Here is a 21,649-nt window from a genome sequence, read left to right on the forward strand (position 1 = left end):
AACATTTAGCGTTTTAAAATTAAGAGAAGAGTTGTACTCGTTTGCATTAAGCAAAGATACCAACTTTAAACTTTGTAAAAATTATAAGTATGTAATAAGAGTAAATTCCTTCAATTAAAAGGCTTTGAACCGCAGAGAACCCCCATGGCGTTGAGTAGATTTCTACCTCAGCCATGTTTATACTTATTTCCGATAAGCCGATCCAACGATCATATCGTCCATAAGAATGAACTTGCCCAAGTGTTCAACAAAGTTTCCTTGTAAAGATATGAATTTAACTACGTTTTAATGAAAATACCAGAACTTTACTTCGGATCATTTACCAAAGTAACTACATAAAAATATATTGAATTGCATGAACTTTTATTAGATGAATTGTGAATTGATACAAGTTTACAGAGAACAAAAAGCATGGAAGCATTCAAAAGGAATTAGTGAGTCCTGGGTCATCAATCCTTTCCTCAAACCTCGTTAGAGTTTGTCAGTCTCCGGGGTCGAATCCGCTACTTGATCTTCTCGCTGAATCTTCGGAATAGAGATAATATTTCTACTACCAAAATGTAAACCAGTCTTCGAACAGATCTTAATCTAAATTTAATTGCTACTGTGTTTGTAAGTAATCTAAGAACAATTTGTCTACATCAGATTGCTTTTACAAAATTGAAATCTAAACTCTGACTCTTTTCTGAGTCAGAGTTTCTGCATAAATTTTGCACTCTATTCTTAATTAATCTTACTCTCCTTAAACTCTGAAATCAACTCTTTATTTATAGATGTTGAAGAGTCGTGTTGAAGGGTCATGTCCGCTGCGAAGAGACGTTTCTATCCACCCGAATAAACGTGTTTCTTGGAATTTAAACATGTGAATTTGGTGCTGAAAAAGTTGCTGATCCTACCGAGATCATGGAATCCCTGCCGAGATTGGGGGAGCAGTTTTTGGTCTTCGGAACGAAAGGGGAGAACGCCGGAAAAAGGCGTGTCACGACCGAGATTTTGAAATCTCGATCGCGACCCAGAATCTCTACCAAGATTCCGAAATCTCTATCGAGATTCCAAAATCTCTACCGAGATTCAGGATGTTCCTCTTGGTCCTGACTCCGTTCCCGTCTTCCTCGTATCGGTGTGCTGAATTCTTCATCTTTTTGCTCGTAACTTAGGGTTTTTCCTTCGTTTTTTATCTGTTTTCGCTCCTATTTGGATTTTACCAAATATTTAGGTACCTTGCATGAAAGAAACATATTCGGACTTAAAAGTATTCTAAATAGATATAAATAGCACAATTTCATAGCAAAACTGATGTAAATATTAATGATATTTTAGGTATATTTTGGGCTTAACAAATCTCCACACTTAATCTTTTGCTAGTCCTGAGCAAAATTTCACTGAATTTATTCTTTAACTAATCTCTTTATAAAAATAAAACATATATCCTTGTATTCCTTTTTAAATTAGTTAAACCGAAAGATTAACTTTGCATGGTAAATTTATACGCAAAATATCAAACTAACTAGTGTAAAGGCGATATATCATTCGTCTTGTATTTCAATTTTTAAATTGAAGTATTCGGGACGATATAAGCACGCATGTTTTTGAGTCTTTCATCTCAAGGCATTTCAAAGCACAAAATTTCCTTTCCCAAACCTAAACTATTATATGAAAATAAAATGAATAAAGACCTAGGTTTATTTATTTACTTAGTTACGCCCGTGATAAGGGTGATCTCGACCGTAACTTTTATTTTAATATAAAAATAATAAGGATGGCAACGGTGAAGGATAATAGGCAAACGTTTAGCAGTGGAAATATAAAAAATTTAACCTATTTCCTTTAACCAAGATCCGTTAATCGTTATTTCATATAAAGAGGGATAGAAGGAAATACCTTTCTGAAGAACTATCTACTGTTGCTAGCGAAGTGCCTTCAACTCTAGATCCGAGTTCACGAGCACAAGACAAAAACACAAGATCAAATTAATTAGAATTCAACCAATGAATAGCAACCAAAACAGATTGCCTCTAATTAATCAACACAAGATCAAGGATAAAGAGAAAAAGATAAAATCAATTAAACGGAAGCAATCAGTGGAAATCTCATCCTCAATAGTGGGGGTCGAAATTTCTCTCTCCTCGGAAGGACTAGGGTTGGCCAAAATTCTCAGTAGCAGGGGGTATATATAGCCTCTCGTATCTAAACCTTAGTTAGATAGAATTAGGTTATTGAATAAAAGTTATATTCGGAATAATACTCTTATTATTATTATCTATAATTATATCTAAATATAAAGATAATAATAACTTATTGATATGATAATAATTAGGAACAATTTAATCTCAATAAACCTCCTAACTTATTTATCCTATAATTAATTTAATTCATAATCATAATCTAATTATAATTGTCCGAAATTAAATTAATTCCTTATGTGTCCCTACACATAAAAATCGCCCCCTCTAATATTGGGCCTTAGTGGACTCAGTTGGGCTTCCGTCAATCAATTAATATCTGTTTCTCTTTTGGGTTCCAAGTCTTATGTGTGACCCATTAGGTTCTTATTGCTTCTAGCCGTATACAACCATTAAATTAATTTCTCAAAATTACATTCAATCTTTGTATAACGGAATGAGTACGCGAATTGTGATTGGCAGATCCGAAACATTCCCCCAGAGCTATAAGAAGACAGGTTGATTCCGTCGTTGACCTTTCCGTATTAGTTACAGTATAATTCGATCCTTTATTAACTACATCCTTGAACAAAATCTTATGACTATGGATTATGTCAAGTCACATATAGCAAGACGTTCGTTTTACTTGTACAGGCCGAGTTAACTCCAATTAGATAGGTTAAGTGAAATCTCCATTTCAAGTCTTAAGCTATCACCTTGCAAGGATTTAGAGTCAAGCCTTCCACAAGCGATCCTTAGACATATCTCCCATTTATCAGGAGTGACAAATGCTCAATCCAATGTTAACTATCCTGCAATTACTTCCTGTGATACCCAACGTCTGCCGGACACACCCTAGAGTCATCCTTGTTATGGATCGTGTTACAACAAGATCAAAGCATCACATTCCATAATCCAGAATCACTAATTAACATTCTTTTGAGTCTTAGGATTACTTATACCTATTAATACCAATGAGATGAACATGTGACAAGGATAAATCTACCCATCCTGTTATCTCAAGTCGGGCCAATCCTAATGAACCCTTTCATTGGATCTATGTAACTGTCCAGATATCTACATATCTGAAGCTTGTGAGATCAGCTCTCTGCCTCGACAGAAAACATTGTTACATGCAAGTCTTAACAGTGTTATGTCAATCCCTATTCAAAACATATCACTTGACTTGGGGTGGTTTTAAGTTTATTAGTTTATTATAATGTTTTGTCTCAGTTCATGCTTGTATGAACACTTTATAATCACTTTAAGTAAACTTAGGGATTTCCTTTTATTTAGACTTATTTAGTTCTTTAAAAGTGGTTGCCTTTATACAGTTATGAAACCATATCTTATTAAAACAAATGACATAAAGAATAATTCATTTACAGTAGGTTTATATCCTGGAACAATTGTCTATAGGACACTAAACCCCCAACAAACGGGTAGTGTACTCGCGGATACCCGGCACTACTCGACCCTAATGGGACTACTCATACCCTGTATAAAAGGGTATGAGATCAAAATAATTACCCGTTAGGGTAATGGGACAGGTATGGGAATACCCCCCAAGGTACCCAGTACCCGTTATAACTCTTTTATATATTAAAAAAATTATTGTTTTTTAGATGTAATATTTGAGATTTTAAACCCCAACCTTTTATTTTTCAACCATTGAGTGTTACCACTAAGCTACTTATTCTTATTGATTAAGGTTCAATTTGTTCAATTTTTAGATAAATGATTTATTAAATTTATACTTTGTTAAATTTGTAATATTTTTTATTTTATTTATTGATTCTTAACGGGTAAGGGTACCCGTGGGTACCCGTGAATTAAATGGGAAGGGTATGGGATGCAAAACTATACCCGTTACGGTAATGGGATAGGTACTACCCGCAGGTACCCTACCCGTTGCCATCCCTAACCACTAACCCTAAAGGACCAAAAAAGACTTGGATACCTAAGAGACATTGATTCTCTTGCAGGTGAGCCTGAGATGTGAATAGCAGTCAAAGATGTGTTATATTGACAACGCATGTTCAAGACATATGACTGGTGATGAAACTCTATATTAATTGTCAAATTCACTAATGAAAAGGGTGGGCTTTATCTTACATACACTAATTTCACCATTTAAATTCATGTTATAGGTGGGCAATATACTTCATGATGCTATTATGGGTGATGCTGAGATAGCATTATGGATTATGAACTGATCCGAGTCTCTTTTAATTCGAAAATAATATTTGCAAAGATACTGAGAATGCTTATGTACATGGGAAGATTGATGGAAGAGTATAACATAGGAAGATTTCTCTAACTTATTGAATATATGTGATTGATTGTTATGTTATTTGAGAAAAAGTGCAGTAAAGGGTTGTGAGTATGTGTATGAATATAAATGTGTATAAAGCATGTAATAAAGGAAGAAGATACTTCATGTTACTAATTGGTTGAATAAGTATGAATTGATTGATCATGCTCTTATACTTTAGATGTTCATTCAGTATATGTATAAAACATGTAGTAAAGAGTTGTGAAGTTGTAGGCATGCTCTTATACTTTAGATGATAATTCAGTATGTGTATGAAGCATGTAGTAAATGGTTGTGAAGTTGCTCTATTTTTTGTTGGTTGATGTTCTGTTTATGGTTGAATAGGTATGAACTGATTCACCATACTCTTATACTTTACTAGTCGAAAACCCGTGCGATGCACGGGGTATGAAATTTTTATATAATTTAGATAAATAAATAAATTGACATATTTACTTTTAACTAATTTTATATCATGCTATGAAATTTTTTTTATGTTATGTATATTTGAAATTAATATATATATTTTAATGATAATTCAAATTAAATTAATTTTAAAAATAATTGACTACTTTTTTTTTTATAGAATTTTAACTAAAGATGAATGATTTATTTATTTTTACAAAATTCAATGATTTGTACTTTTTAGGAATTTTAATACATTTTCATATTCCAAATATTTTGTGAAACAATAATAATAAAATAGCAGATTAATTAAAAAATATATTAGAATATAATAAAAAACCAAAAATTGAATTAAACTATAATTAAAATAAATATTATATTTACGATACAAAAGAATTACAATATAGGTTAAACAAAAATTGAATTAAACTACAATTAAAATTAAATATTATATCTACGATACAAAAGAATTACAATCTATGTTAAAATGGAAGCAACATCAATATATTATTCTATAAACTATTACAATCAATACTTTTCTAATGTTGTATATGAAGAAACTTTATCAATTCAATATGTTACATATAAAAAAATAAAATTCGTAAGAATTAGTCACAAATTCATCTTGATAATAATTATTTTGGTTGATGGAATTTCATGATCACCAAATATTCGAATTCAATTATTCATTCTGCTACAATAACCCAACATATCTAATTGAATCAGTTTAAGATGATGATTTCTCCTATCTTCATCTCGTAATATCTCATCAAGACATTCGATCAATTTGTTCTTCATTCTTTCACTATATAGAATATCAGCCATACTCGCAGATATCACTTATTTTACTTCATTAATATTTTCTAATAATTATATATTCTTGAATTTTGTAAGTAAGAAAAACAAACAAATGAATTGAAAAAAAAATGAAGGGACGAAAAAGATAATTAGGAGAGAACCATCTTCCTCTTGGTTTTTTTTTTTTGAAAATAAGAGAGAATGTCGAGACATAAGCGTATAAAGAGGAGAGTGAAAATATTTTTTGCCCATTAATTAAACATTTTATTTTTTCTTAATGAAGTATTAAGTCCATAAATTAATTTTAGTTAAATAGAATTAAATCGCAATTGTAACCACTCAGTACAAAAAAAAAACGTTTTATAATTAATACGTGAAATTAATTATATTAATTAGAATCATTATGCTCAACATTTGGGAATTTTAAGAGATTCAAATAATAATATTTTCTTAATTAATATTTTTCAATAATTTGTCCTATGATAATATTTCATTTTCATCTGTTAAAAACTCTTGAAATACTAACAATTTTGTACGAACCATAATATAATAGTTAAAAATTATATAAGCCAATGTTGCAAAATCAATTATCTCAATATCCATAATTAATGTACATTTTTAGGATTTTGAGCATCAAAATTTATTTTTATTTACCTTGATTTTGAATTCGTATCTAGCATAATCCACATTCTTCAAGAATAAACATCTTATCAAGCGTATTAGACGCTTACAATCTCTTTGTCTAGAAAATTGGGAAAAAAATAACTTCTTGATAATAATAATAATAATATAACATAATTTATATTGAAATAAACTTCATTGTAAGTATAATATTCCAATATCTCTTTAATATTTTATTTAATATGTCTCAAACTTCAATGAACAACTATCGTATGAAACTTTATATCTATTTGTACCAAAATGCATAAAAATAAAAAATACAATCCATATCAATTAGCTAAACTCAAACTAAAAAAATGAGTGGATTTCAACATGTTCCGAATTAGAAAAATTAATCTAACTTCAATTAAAACTAAAAATTGAGTTCATAAAAAGCCGAAAATCTAAATTTTAGTTACAGTTAACAATCAAAACGATAACACCTAGGAACATATACTAAAAAAGAATGCAAATATACAAAATCTTTATTTTAGTCATTTTGAAAAATAAATAAATAAAAAAGAAAACATGGATAAGGTAGCGAGAGGTATGGAATATGGATAACGACAGAAATAGAATTTCATCTATGAAAGATGAAACTATAACAACAATTGTTTAATAAAAATAAAACAACAACACAATTGAGAAAGCCAACAATTGAGTTCATATAAAGCCGAAAATCTAAATTTTAGTTAAGAGTTAGCAATCGAAACGATAACACCTAGCAACATATACTAAAAAAGAATACAAATTTACAAAATCTTTATTTTAGTCATTTTGAAAAAAAAGACAAATAAAAAAGAAAACATGGATAAGGTAGCGAGAGGTATGGAACTTGGGTAACGACAGAAATGGAATTCCATCTCTGAAAAATGAAACTATAACAACTATTGTTTAATAAAAAGAAAACAACAACACAATTGAGAACAAAAATAACTACAACATATGAAAAAAAATCGAATAATTACCTTGAGAAACATAAGAATTTCTTGTAATTTTTGACACTTTTGTGTTTTTCGGTTTTAGTTGTTCATGCATCTTCTATTTCTGTCGGATTTCTTCAATTGAAGCTATCAGTTTGGAAAAAAAAGACAAATAAAAAAGAAAACATGGATAAGATAGCGAGAGGTATAGAACTTGGGTAACAATAGAAATGAATCTGAAAGATGAAACTATAACAACTATTGTTTAATAAAAATAAAACAACAACATAATTGAGAACAAAATAACTACAACATATGACAAAAATCGAATATTTACCTTCAGAAATATAATACTATCTATCGTGACCAATGAATATAATGGTGGAATACTATCTATCATGCTTTATATAAAAGTTTATTTGTGACTTTTGGATTTCATTTGCTTTGTGTTTTTTCATCTTCCTGTAACCCTTGCTTTCTTTTATTATTTTAATTAATAGGCTAGTAATTATTTAATATATTATAAATATAAATTTGTTATTTTTAATTAATTAAATATTTATTTTTAATTAATTGAATATTTTTAATCTGATTTTTTACTACGTTGACAACTCATCAAAAAGACCTCTAAAACACTTCTTCTCATTTCTCTCTGCTTCCGTAATTATATATAGTATAGATATGTTAATTGAGTATGCGTATGAAGTATGTAGTAAAAGGTTGTAAAGTTATAAGCATGCTCTTATACTTTAGATGATAATTCAATATGTGTATTAGACCTCTGATCTTTCATTTTTTGGTTTATTAAGTCTTGATCTTTTATTTGAATACATTAAACCCGTAATCATTTATTTTTGGTCCCAACCATTGCTTACTAAATTAGTAAGTTGTGAACATCTAATTCTATTAAAAAAATGTTATTAATTTCATCTATATTTGAAATTAAAAAATATTAGTTTGAATTAAGGTTTTTACTGTTTTTCTAAAATCCGGTTACACGTACAAAACTTTAACCAAACATTGAAAAAAAATACAAATTTAAAATACAGATGAAATGAATAACACTTCGTTAAATAACTTTTATATTTAAAATTGATTTTTTTATTATAATAAAAAATTTGAAACTCCAAATAAATGATCAGCTGCTTAAGATAAAAATTCGCTTAATCCAAAAAAAAAAAAAAAAAATCACTAACCATTAATAAATGCTTTTTGCCTATTATTTTTAGTCGACACATATACTGAGATAGGCAAGGAACAAGGAGAAGCTGCAGGAGGGAGGGAGAGAGAGAGAAGAGAATAATAAAGATGAAAGTAAGATGGAAGAAGGATTCCAGCAGCAAGAAACGGCATTTGGGTGCCATATCAAAGTACCCAAATCTTCCTTTTGATCAGGAAGACCAAGATGATTCTGTAAAGAAAAACAATGGCGATGAGGAAAGTACAAGTAATAACCACAATATTTCCTCTAACTACCCTTTTGATTCTCAATCTGATAGGCAACTTGCCCAGTCATTTCAAGCTCAAGGAGATAAGCTAGCCGAGGTACTCTTCCTAATTTCTCTATGTCCCTCTTCTTTTATGCGTTATGGGATAGTTGCTTGTTCCGAAGCTCAAATTTTGTCCGCGCATTAAATAGGGCATCTGTGAAACGCCGTAACTGTATAATTGATGAATTACTTACATCATTTACTTACTTTTGTTTGTTAAAACCAGAATTTTATGCCTTTTTGGATTGGTAGGAAGTAGCGTTTCTTGCTGCTTCGCTCCCTTTTCCTTTTAAGTCTTTGTTTGGTTTATATTGCATTTTCTAGTGTTAATGATTATCATATATCTCAGTTATCTTGCAACTATGCATTTTTTTTTTCTATTTTGTTCTTTCATATGTATGTTGTTCCCTGTTGAAGTGAAGGATTGCGTTGCCTTTTTTTTTCATTTTGTAATTGGAAAGGGTCAAGTAATCTGATATGGGAATTTTCTCGGATTTTGTGCGACGAGACCTTATGTTAAATGTTTTCTCGAGTAGCTAAGAAGCAACTTTTTTAATACCTCTTCATGGCACCTACAGGACATCACATTGCTGCCATAATCTCTGTAGTTAAGAAGTTGGCTTCTGGTTAGATTCAATTCCCAAGGGTACTTATCTATGAGAACCAGATGAACTTTTTGATATATAAGTACGTTGAGTCTTTCCATAGTTGTCTTCCTTTTCTCACTTTCTTAATTCTTTTCCAATTTGTCCCCATATGTAGCCTTGTGATGAAAACGGTATATACTGATGTGCTAATAAGCTATTGCATTGTTGCTAAAAAGGCTTGACTGGATGCAACCAAGTTTATGAAGTAATGATTATTTCAGTACACCCTATTTGTATAATGTAGAATATAATGATAATATAGCAATAACAAAATTGACTGAGGGAATAAATATTAATTGTAGTAGGTGCTTTCAAGAGCACAGAAACCTTAAGTAAATAGGTAAAGCAAATCTCAGTTACAAACATCTATACTTTCTTTTGACCTGACTTTTTCATTTTTTAATATATATATATAACCATAAAAAGTACACATATATTCAAATTTTTCCCTTCATCCTTTGTATTGGGTATGAAAAAGATATTCCTCAATGTCTTGAACTTGCTTTTGTTTCCGACAGCTTGGCTTTCAAATCTCGCTTATCAATTTTCTTTTGCTTCACTTGAAAATAGCCTATTGAGCCCCAAGATTCTTGAGGATGTGGTGTCTCTTGTGTGTTTATTGTTGAATAAAAAGGCATTGGCCAAAATGGTGTACTCAATAAAAAACTTAAACCTATTTTACTAATACATATATTTTGTACATTAGCATATGCGAATTACTTTCTTTATATCTCATACACATGTGTTCCTATTCTCACATACACAGGAACAATGCTCCCTTACTCAATAGCGGATAGTTCTTATTTATGCAGGACTATCTTTTTCTCTTGTTTTTTAAACTTAAACTACTCCAACTTCTCAGGCACAGTTTGAAGGTTATTTATAGCATTGCTAGCTTGGCTATAAAAGGCCCAAAATGTATTTCCTTAAATTGGTGAGAATATAATCTGATCCTTCTCCATATTGGATGACTCTGGAGTCTAACTTTCTTGGACTAGTCTAGAAGGATCTCGTAGAGAGTAATCTAGAGAAACCAAGAAAGAGAGGTGGAATTTATTTTCATCATTTGACAGTTAATTAATTGGGAAAATTGAGCATTATTAAATTATGGTTGGCAAATAGTACTCCATGCCATAATTAGCATTAGGTTGTGCTGGCACTTCTTTACTTAGTTGCATAATTTATGTTTTTTATGCTCTTTTCAAGGATGGAAAATACCGTGAAGCCCTTGGGAAGTGGGAGGCTGCTCTTAGTTTGATGTCTAACAATGCTGTCTTACATGAACAAAAGGCACAAGTTTTACTTGAAATTGGAGATGCATGGAATGCATTGAGGGCTGCAACTCGTATGTATCATTTCCTGATTCCAGCTCTTTTCTTTTATTTGTCCAGACAAGTGATCTTTTTGTGGCTTGCTGTTTTTCATGTAGGTGACATTCTTTTTGTTAATGAAGGAATTTTATCTTAATTCCTTTAATATACTTACTATGGGTTTTGTATGAATAATTATTTGGCTAAAGATGGTGAGGCTATGGGGATTAGAGAGGCTTATTTTAGAAGAATGTAATTCTTTACTTTCTTCTTTTAATAACGTTAGTGTCAAGTTTGTTGGTCATTCTGCGAATGATGTGGCTCACAAGCTAGCTAAAGCTGCCTATTCTATGTTAGGACTTATGGAATGGTCGGATAGACAACCAGATTTTATTTGTCCAGCTTTGTACATTGATTTGAATTAATATATCCTTTTATCTTAAAAAAAATTCCTTTCATATACTTACTATGGGTTTTGACTGATAGGAGCTACTGAGTTGGAACCTTCCTGGCCTGAGGTACAGCAATGCTATACTCTTTTATGTTTATGTTATTTAACAACATCCTTTCTATGCATTCATCTTAAATCCTATATGATATTTGATGAGAACCTCAACAATGACACACCCAAACACAATCAAATATACACAAACATTGAATAATAGACTTGTATTGATGAACTAGAGAATAATGGAAAACATAAATATATGCAGAAGCACAAGTTCAGGGAGTGATCCCTTTCTCTTAGCAGAAATCTAAGAGACCCAAAATATCCAAATGAAATATATCAAAGCTACCTTCCTCACCCTATACTCACACTAAACCCCTGTTATAACTAATTACAACTACGATAGCCATGTGTTCCTCTTATTCCTTTATTGCCCCTGTCACATTCTCTATCATTACTCCATCCTTCAAAACAGTCTTGTCCTCAAGACTTGGGTTAAATGACAGGCTCCTGTTTGAAAATTCAGCTTCCCAAAAGGCAACATCCAATTTCTTCGTCATCCATGGAATCATCCACTGAAAAGAATCTGAAATGTCCAAATTATAATAGTTCCAATTGACTGGCACATCCTCTTTACTCCCAAAAGATTTACTTTGACAGCCATTATCATCAAACACGGTCATGGGGTCTCTGATAACCAATTGCTGGGACTCCTTGTGAATCTCTACCCCACTTCCATATTCCCATGTATACGTCATATAAATGAAGTACTTAGCAAGCAAAAACTGAAGCTTTTTATAAGGTCATGCTTGTATAAGCAATCTATCTATGAAAAACATGTACTGAATTCTCTATATATCTCTCTCTCTTGCCTTCTTCTTCTTCTATTCCTTCTTCCCTAAATTCTAAATTCTTCAATTCAGAACCTGAGGTTCTGACACTATTCTCCCATTGATGAACACATGCCTTGTCTTCAACCCACTTTCTCTTTCAGCTACCAAAGCCTTCAAATCCCATTTGTCTTTTCCACCAAAAAATTCCACTAACTTCGATGCAGCAAGCAAAACAGTGCCAATCATACGGTTTCTCTTTCTTCCCGAGCCGTGTCAGATTATGGGCTGACAGAAAGAATTTGAGAAAAGAAAGAGTAAGAAAAGAAGAGACGAATTTAGAAGAGTGAGCTAAGAAGGAATTTTAGGTTGTAATTTCATAGATGCGTTTACCTTCCAGGTGTGTGACCTATATACAGCTAATATTGCTGACATCAGCCACGATTACAAGATTAAGTGCAGGGACAGCTGGCCTAACAACTTACAAACGCCAAAATAGCTAAACCCTAAGCATAAAGGAAAAATAACAGACACTTGACAGAAATAGAAAATAACTGAGTTAACTATCACAAGCAATAATTAAATATCCCAATCAGTCCTTGTACTTCTGTTTCCTTGCATACGTGACAATATCTCCCCCTTTAGCACATTCTTGTCCCCAAGAATGGATAAATTCAGGAAACTGATTCTGAAGCATAGCATAATCTTCCCATGTAGCATCAAGGGCTGACATTCCATTTCAATATATAAGTAATTGAGGAATAGCGACATCGTTAATGATTGCATTCCTGATATTGACGACTTTGAGAGGGGTAATGGCAACAGGACCATCCTGAATAGGAGGCAGAGTAGTGAGAGGAGGACTAGAAGTTGTATTCTTCTTTCGGAGAAGGGAGACATGGAACACAAGGTGTATGCGCCTATCAGGTGGTAACTTACAGAGGCTTGTCTGTAGGGCTGGAGCTTCAAATAGACCCAATCCCCTTGCTGAAACTTTCTATCGGAGCGCTTCCTTGCCCCGAACTGCTTCATCCTGTTCTGAGCATAAGTTAGACATTCCTTCAGGGCTTGATTCATGTGTTGCCTTTCCTGTAAAACATCTTTGACTGCAGCAATCGCGGAAGTAATCGAAGGAACGACAGATGGAGTTGGTGCTAGGCCATACAAGGTTTGGAAAGGGCTCATCTTCAAGGAGCTATGGTAACTTGAATTGTACCAATACTCTGCTAATCCCAGCCAAGAAGCCCACTCTTTCGAAACCAGAAAACACATGGAACGCAGATAGTTCTCTAAACATTGATTCAACCTTTCCGTTTGGCCATCTGATTGAGGATTGTATGCGCTACTAAACAACAATTGAGTGCCATGAGTTTCAGCAGTTCTTTCAAAAGATTCCAGTGAAGACCCTGTCACGATCGGACACCATTGTACTTGGCATTCCATGGAGTTTGAAGATGTTATCCAAGAACAGCTTGGCGACAGAGGCATCATTAAATGGGTGAGCTAAGGCCAAGAAGTGGCCATACTTTGTGAAACGATCCACTATAACCAAGATTGTGTTGAAGCCGTTAGATTTTGGTAACCCCTCCACAAAATCGAGGGTAATGTCCTTCCAAGCTGCCCCTGGAATGGGCAGAGGATGCAGGAGGCCCGGGTAAGGAGAAAGATCCGCCTTGCAGCATTGACACGTACCACAGGTTGCTATCGAATCCTTAACAGTTGAAGACATTCCAGGCCAGTAAAAGCTGTGTTGCAGGGGAGCTAAAGTTCCTTTGATGCCAGAGTGTCCCCCCAAAGGGGAATTATGATATACAGTGACTAATCGAGCTCTAAGATCGGTTGATGAACCGATATACAACCGCTGTTTATACTTTAAAAGGCCATTCGAGTACGAAAACTTACTGGAAGGATATGGAGCTATTGAAAATTGTTGGATAAGCTGCGTAGCTGAAGCATCAGAGGTATAAGAATTATGAATTTCCTCTAACCAAGCACGGACCACCATGGAGATGGCCAGCACCTGAGCAACTAGAGCTATTTGATCCTCAAATTGTCTAGACAAAGCATCCGCAACTTTGTTTTCTACCCCCTTTTTATACTGTATCGAATATTCCATCCCTAATAATTTCGAAATACCTCTGTGCTGTAAGGACGTATGCAGTCGTTGTTCTAACAAGTGCTTAATGCTCTCCTAGTCGGTTCGAATTACAAACGGCGCATGTTCCATATAGGGTCTCCAATAAGTGACTGCTTGCAAAATGGCGAGAAATTCTCTTTCATAGGCGGATAACCGCTGATTCCAAGGACTGAGTCCTTTAGATAGGTAGCAGATTGGCCTCTGATTCTGCATGAGAACAACACCGATTCCTGTACCGTTGGCATCACATTCAATGGTGAAGGGAAGATAAAAGTTGGGTAAAGCAAGGACTGGTGCCTGAGATATCAATTGTTTAAGTTGATTGAAGGCAGAAACAGCAGGAGGTGTCCATTGGAAGTTGTCCTTGCATAACGTATCTGTAAGTGGCCGACTAATAGCCCCATACCCTTGGACAAACCTTTGATAGTATCCGGTTAACCCTAAGAAGCCCCTGAGGCCCTTTAATGTAGAAGGAAGTGGCCAACTAACCATGGCTGCAATTTTCTCTGGATCAGTGGCTACCCCTTGAGCCGAAATTATATGTCCCAAATAAGATATCTTGTCCACACCGAAATCACACTTTGATTCTTTTGCAAAGAGTTGATGTTCTGTTAACAATTGAAACACAATCTGTAGGCGTGACAAGTGAGTGTCAAGGTCAGGGCCGTAAACAAGGATGTCGTCGAAAAAGACAAACTTCCTTAAATGGGGTTTGAAGATTGTGTTCAGGAGGGATTGGAAGGTAGAGGGGGCATTAGTAAGCCCAAATGGCATCACCATGAAGTCGTAGTGATCGGAATGGGTACGAAAAGCTGTTTTAAAGATGTCGGATTCCTTCATCCGTATCTGATGGTAAGCAGCCCTTAAGTCAATCTTTGAAAACATGGTGGCCCCTTGCAAGTCATCTATAAGCTCTTGAATCACTGGTATAGGAAACTTATCTTTTACTGTCGCCTTATTCAACTCACAGAAGTCGACACAAAATCTCCACGAGCCATCCTTCTTCTTCACTAAGAGGACATGAGAGGCATAAGGGCTACTGCTAGGTCTTATCACCCCACCAGTCATCATTTCTTATACCAATTTTTCTATCTCGTTCTTCTGTTGATGAGAATAACGATAGGGTCTAATGTTTACAGGATCTGTGGCAGTTTTGAGTGGTATGGCGTGGTCATGGGACCTCTTAGGGGGGTAAGCTGGTTGGAATTTGGAAAAATATGCTCATTTTGGGCCAGGAAGGCTTTAACAGGGTCAATTATAGGGTTTGTAAGGTTGGTTTTTGGGCTAGTAGGTAGGGGTGATGCTGTATCAGATTCTTCCTAGGCCATTATCATCAGAAACAGCTTACTAGTGACTCCTTTCCACCCCTTAGTCATCAATTTGTTGACAACCTTGAGGGACATAAGCTTAAGGCTCATCTCCTCCGTCATTCCTTTAAGCTCAACCTCCTTCCCATCCTTATGTACCAACAATCGATTTTTGTCAAAATCGAAGGTGTGTGTGTCCTCTCATCCAATCGGTACCCAAAATGAGATCATAATCTCCCAGTTCCAACACTCTCAAGGGGTAACTAAATCGTGTATCTTGCATGGACCAAACATAGTCCGGACATGTAGTAGATACCTGCAATTGTCTCCCATCGGCTATAGTTACCATAGCTGGTTTAATTTCTACTAAATGCAATTTGGCATCCCTAGCCATCTCAGCATCAATAAAACTATGCGTACTTCCACTATCTATAAGAATTCGAATAGGTTTGCGGTTAAGTATACCGTTTAACTTCATTGTAGTGTTGGTAGTTCCCCCCTCAAGAGCATTAATAGAGACCAGAATATGCTCTTCCTCTTTGGACTCAATTTCAGGTTCCTCTTCCATAACAGGGGATATCTCCTTATCGTCATTCTCGTCATTCTCTTCTACAGTTATTGCTAACAAGTTTTTGTTTGTGCACTGATGGCCGGGGAAATATAGATCCCCACACCTCCAACAGACTCCAGGCACCTTCTGTTGGGCTTTTGGAGACTAAAAGGTAGGCGCAACTGCATCGATGGTTTTTTGGAGACTAATTTTTTTTTTTGGGCGATTAGGGTTTCGGACGGTTAGGGTTTCTTGAGGAGTATAAATGTAACCTCTTTCTCTGTAATCCGTATCTCTTTCATTATAGTGAAATATCCTGGCTTGGTAGTGTCCCCAGACGTAGTCATTCATATTGAGTGGCGAACTGGGTAAATAATTCTTGTGTGTTTGCTTGTTTTTCGTTTATCGTAATTGCATTTATTCCTAACACCTTCTTCACTGCTGGAATGGGAATTGAGGGTTTGTTCATGGGTGGTTTGGCCTGATTAGTAGTTGTTTGGTAAGTGTGTGTAGGGAATGAAGTAGTTGGATTGGTGATGGAAGTATGCCAGGGTTTTGATGGTAAGGGTGATCTAAATGTGGGTTTGGGTTTGACAATGTCTAGAATATCTTTGAGGCAATTCTCTTGGTATTTGGCTTGTTTGATTGCAACATATAGAGAGGTTGGTTCCCTAGATCTGACAGCTGATCTAATTTCAGGTTTCAGTCCTGTCATAAAACTGGATATATAGAAAGTTTCAGAAATCTCAGGGTGTGTTTTCTCTACCTTGAGTTTAATCTCTTCAAATTGACCCTGATACGCAGACACAATTGTAATTTGCCTCAGCTGCAAGAGTTGCTCTACTGCATCAGACACCTCTGTAACTTGGGATTGCTTTCCCTCTTCCTCAGTAAATTCCTCCCAAGTAATGCCTGAGTTGGTTGCAAACCAGTTTTTGAACCATTTGTCAGCTCTTCCTTGCATATACAGCCCCGCTAGCTGAACCTTCTTCTCCGCAGAGACTTCGAAGAGCTGGAAATACTTATGGCATTTACTCAGCCAGTATTCAACATCCATGCCATCGAACGAAGGTAATTCACACTTCGGAAGGAGTTTCTGCAAATAAGGAGGTCTCTGAGTTGAGTTCTCTCCTGTTTGGGAACTCTGGGGTGAGCTCCCCAAAATTCCTTTATCGAGAGAGGTATGGGAGGGTGGATTTTTGGGTATGAATGTGTTTGGATCAACCTGAGGTTGTATTAATTTGGCTAGAGTAGTAATGGATTGACTGACAAAGTCTTCTAAGGATTGATGAGAATGCTTCTCATCCTTACGCAGCTGGTTCTGCTCCAGTATCAACGTTTCCAGCCTCTTCTGTTGCGCAAGCTTAACATCCTGGAATTGTGCTTGCATTATCTCCAGTTTTTCCGCCGTCGTTTCCGATCTAGCGTTGAACTGGTTGGTGAGCTCCTGGAGCTGTTTTTCTAGCGCATCCATGGCCTCTCTGTTTCTTTGTTGAGCTGCTCTGGTTTTAACAAACGAGTCGTTAACCATCCATCAATTGGCCGGAGAATCAAATCTCTGATACCAATGTCAGATTATGGGCTGACAGAAAGAATTTGAGAAAAGAAAGAGTAAGAAAAGAAGAGAAGAATTTAGAAGAGAGAGCTAAGAAGGAATTTCAGGTTGTAATTTCATAGATGCGTTTACCTTGCAGGTGTGACCTATATACAGCTAATATTGCTGACATCAGGCACGGTTACAAGATTAAGTGCAGGGACAGCTGGCCTAACAACTTACAAACGCCAAAATAGCTAAACCCTAAGCATAAAGGAAAAATAACAGACTCTTGACAGAAATAGAAAATAACTGAATTAACTATCACAAGCAATAATTAAATATCCCACAGTCCTTGGACTTCTGTTTCCTTGCATACATGACAAGCCGCTTGCCAAGTCACCCAAAATCCATGGATGACTATCCCCTGAGCATCGAAATTTGGAAGAGATTTTTTCCTTGGATTTATTTTGATACCCAAGTCATTTTGATTATGGATTTGGCCCAAGTCGCTACAGTTCACAATAAACTGACCCATGTCTTTAAAATTCACGTAAGTGGGCACGTGATATTCTTCCACCTTGTGCTCACCTCTGTTACACGACGCTGTTAACATCACCGTAATCCTTCCTATTGCCAGCTCCACATTGCTTACTAGGTGCATCGCCCTCAGATTTGGAAACCTGACCCGTATTAGTCTAAGGTGGTGTTGAAGTGCTTACGGAAAAATGCTTTGAGGTCCTAAAAAGGTCAGGTGAACAGATCTGCATCCCATGGACATCCTCCAAACCAATCTCCGGTGGTGTTTGATGATAGGAGAAAATAATTTCCGATTGGACAATCACCCCTTGAAGATCCTTGTTAAATATATCTGATGACTTCGCCTGATTTGGTGGCAATTGAGATTTATCAAGAACATTATCTACCTCATGTATCTGGCAAATTTCAAATGCCGTCTCCCGTTGATCATTCCTTTCTGTAGATTGCTTCTCCTGAAATCCTCTGCCTAGACAGATAGGAGGTAGAAGGGAGGGACATATCTGCTTCCAATTCTTTCTTTCCCTCTTGCTGTTTTATCCAGCCCAACATAAACAATCTAAATTCTTCCTCAACCTTACCTTCTATTGCATCATCTGATTAATCTATTGAATATCATTTCTCAACTAATTGAGGTTCTGCTCATGAGCGTCAAGTCTCGTCTCAGTATCATCCTCAATAAATTGCATGATTGTCGGTTTTGTTTAGAATGGGGCAGTTTGGACCAATGATGAGAAGAACCTCAACCAAACACAATCAAATAGAAACAGACACGGAACAAGTAGAAAATATGGAATAGTAGACTTGTATTGATGAACTAGAGAGCAATGGAAAACATAAATCCATGCCGAAGCACAAGCCCAGGGAGTGATCCCTTTCCCTTAGCAGAAATCTAGGAGACCCAAAATACCCAAATGAAATATATCAAAGGCTATCTTCCTCCTTTCATAAAGGAATTGTATATACTCCCCACCCTGAATAACAACTAGGATTCCCACTTGCCCCTTTTATTCCTTTATTGCCCCGGCACATTCTCTATCAATATTTTATTTTCTCTTTTGAAGTTCGGTGGCTTAATTTATTGACTATTCATTCCTTTTGTTTTTGTAGCTGTGAAAACATTTTTTGCAAAAACGAATTTCTGTATAATTTTCCATTTCACTTGTGAAATGAAATGGCTTAGTAACTTAAATATTTGTGGTAATATTCCACATGACATAGCTCTTTATGACCTGGCCTCAAGTGAAAAAGCCTCAGCTTAGCCTCATTCTTCAGCTGGAGTATTCATATTTTAAGGAGTCTGATCTTTGTTAGTACTTGTGGCAGATGGATTTCTCAGTCTTTGGTAGTTAATCTTGTATAGTCTCTTTGGAAGTCGAAAGTCATAATAACTGTTCTTTGTCAGCTCTGGCCATCTTCTGCTTTTCCAATGTATGAAAGTGGAGGTTTAAGGTTGGGAAACTCAAATTTTGAAAGTGACTCCATTCTAAGAGGAAACTCAAGTGACCTTGTTCAAAACTTCAAGTAGACATCACGTGTAACTGATGTCATGTTGCAACCCTTGCAATTCAATTTTGTTTTTATTCACTATTCAAAGGATTTTATGCATTCACTCTGTTAAGCACTTAAACTCATGTTATGATATCATTTATCATGAAAATAGCCCCCACAGGAGATCTCTTTAAAGAAGATACACTATAATCTTCCTTCTCTTTTCCTTTTCACTTGTTTACTTAGAGGAATTGAATTTTGATTTCCCTTTTCTGTTGAACTGCATAGGAAGTTTTTAAGTTATTTATGGCGAATTTGTGAAGTCACTTGGAATCCCATCCCATATGCAAATAAGGCAGATGGCATTGCCAGCTATTATGTGCATGAACTTTCAGAATGTCTGGATAATAGTCATACATGAACAATGCCTTATCTGAACATACATCCTGGTGAAGTGTGAACATGAAGAGACCAGTTATTTTGAGATTTCTGTTGTTTATTTGGTTGTATTACTCTGACTTTTTCAGGCATGGATTACTCTTGGGAGAGCACAATTGAACTATGGGGAGCCTGATAGTGCTATTGAAAGCTTCGACAAAGTATTAGCTATGAAGGTATATCTCTAACACACGGAAACCATTATGTTTTAGAAATAAAGTTACTTGTATGTTCTGGGAGTCCGAAACCATTTTGTGGCTGGCATTTTGAGGATAAAGGCTCAGGTTGGCTCTTCACCTTGCCTCGTTGAATCAATTTGAAATTTGAATATCAATTTGGTCATTCAAGTTAGTCTAAACACTAATTATACATTATTACATGTCACTTTTGACTAAAAGGGCGGCCCGGTCGCACTACGCGTCCCCGCTGAGCGAGGGTCCGGGGAGGGGTCCCACCACAAGGGTGTACTGGGGCAAGCCTTCCCCTGCCAATTTATTTGGCAAGAGGCCGCTCCTAAGACTCGAACCCGTGACCTCTTGGTCACACGACAACAACGTTTACCGTTGCGCCAAGGCTCGCCCTCCTACATGTCACTTTTGACTAATTAACGAAAATTGCCAAGTTGTAAATTAAACTGATATTCAAGGTTCATTTTGGAGCAAATTGATCCTTTATTTAGCATTTTAACCAGGAACTACGTTGGTAGATTCCTCATTGTTGAGATGCTGTGCCTTGATTGACTTGTGATGATATGGCTATTAGAACATTTTTCTAGCCTGGGAATTTGTGTGGTTTTTGTTATCTCACTTTCAGTGCACCTTTGATTTCTTATGGTTGGGATCATTACAAGGTAGAGTTGACAAGGTCCCATCCATAATGTCCTAAGTTTTATGCTAAGGTTGCAGAGAGCTTAATTGATTTTATGTTGAGTGCTCATTATTTGGTGTACCGTGTTTGTATATGCAGTCAGATTGTGAGGAGGCTAAAGAGGACAGACACAGTGCATTACAGCTTGTGAAGAGAAGGAAACAGCTGCATTCATCAGGCTTGATTACTACTGAAAGCCGTTTTGTAGTTAGTGACAAGGCTCAGACCTCCTGATATATATATATATATATATATATGCTGTTTGCTACAGTCCTTTCTCTATGGCTTGTAAATAACAGAGGTTAAACTGCTGTGTCTGTCTTGTCCCTGTTCCATAATAATATTTTTTTTTTTTTGGCTAAAAGAGATAAGGATATCAAGGAACGATGGAGGTCCTATTTTGATGACTTATTTAATGGAGATCGCCAACAAGATGTTGGAGATATAAGTATCCATCACGATATGATAAATCATGAATGCCTGCGGAGAATTCAAAAGGGTGAAGTCAAAATGGCATTAAGTAAGATGAAGTTGAAGGAAGCAGTAGGACCTGATGGCATCCCTATTGAGATTTGGAGATGTTTGGGAGAAAGAGGAATCGAATGGTTGACGACGTTCTTCAACAAAATTTGGAGAAACAATAAGATGCCATCAGAATGGAGGAAAAGTACCTTAATCCCTTTGTATAAGAACAAAGGCGATGTCCAAGATTGTGCCAACTATCGGGGAATCAAATTAATGAGTCACACTATGAAACTTTGGGAGCGAGTGATTGAACAAAGGCTAAGGAGGACGGTGAAG

General features: G+C 35.5%; 1 protein-coding gene across 1 annotated transcript; it reads left to right on the forward strand.

Moving 5' to 3' along the window:
- The first annotated feature begins 8,503 nt into the window (after positions 1–8,503).
- LOC136201021 (uncharacterized) lies at positions 8,504–21,159 on the forward strand. Its single transcript, XM_065991548.1, has 5 exons — positions 8,504–8,807; positions 10,606–10,744; positions 11,196–11,227; positions 20,071–20,157; positions 20,948–21,159. The coding sequence occupies exons 1-5, from the start codon at positions 8,571–8,573 to the stop codon at positions 21,080–21,082; spliced, it is 630 nt and encodes a 209-aa protein (XP_065847620.1). The 5' UTR covers positions 8,504–8,570; the 3' UTR covers positions 21,083–21,159.
- The last annotated feature ends 490 nt before the right edge of the window (positions 21,160–21,649 follow it).

Source organism: Euphorbia lathyris, chromosome 7 (genome assembly GCF_963576675.1).
Source record: "Euphorbia lathyris chromosome 7, ddEupLath1.1, whole genome shotgun sequence".
Lineage (NCBI taxonomy): Eukaryota > Viridiplantae > Streptophyta > Magnoliopsida > Malpighiales > Euphorbiaceae > Euphorbia > Euphorbia lathyris.

Excerpts from the sequence above, each read along its gene's own strand:
- LOC136201021 (XM_065991548.1), top strand. The coding sequence starts at position 8,571 with ATGAAAGTAAGATGGAAGAAGGATTCCAGCAGCAAGAAACGGCATTTG. Across the intron at positions 8,808-10,605 it reads AAGGAGATAAGCTAGCCGAG|GATGGAAAATACCGTGAAGC; the intron begins GTACTCTTCCTA and ends GCTCTTTTCAAG. Across the intron at positions 20,158-20,947 it reads ACAAAGTATTAGCTATGAAG|TCAGATTGTGAGGAGGCTAA; the intron begins GTATATCTCTAA and ends TTGTATATGCAG.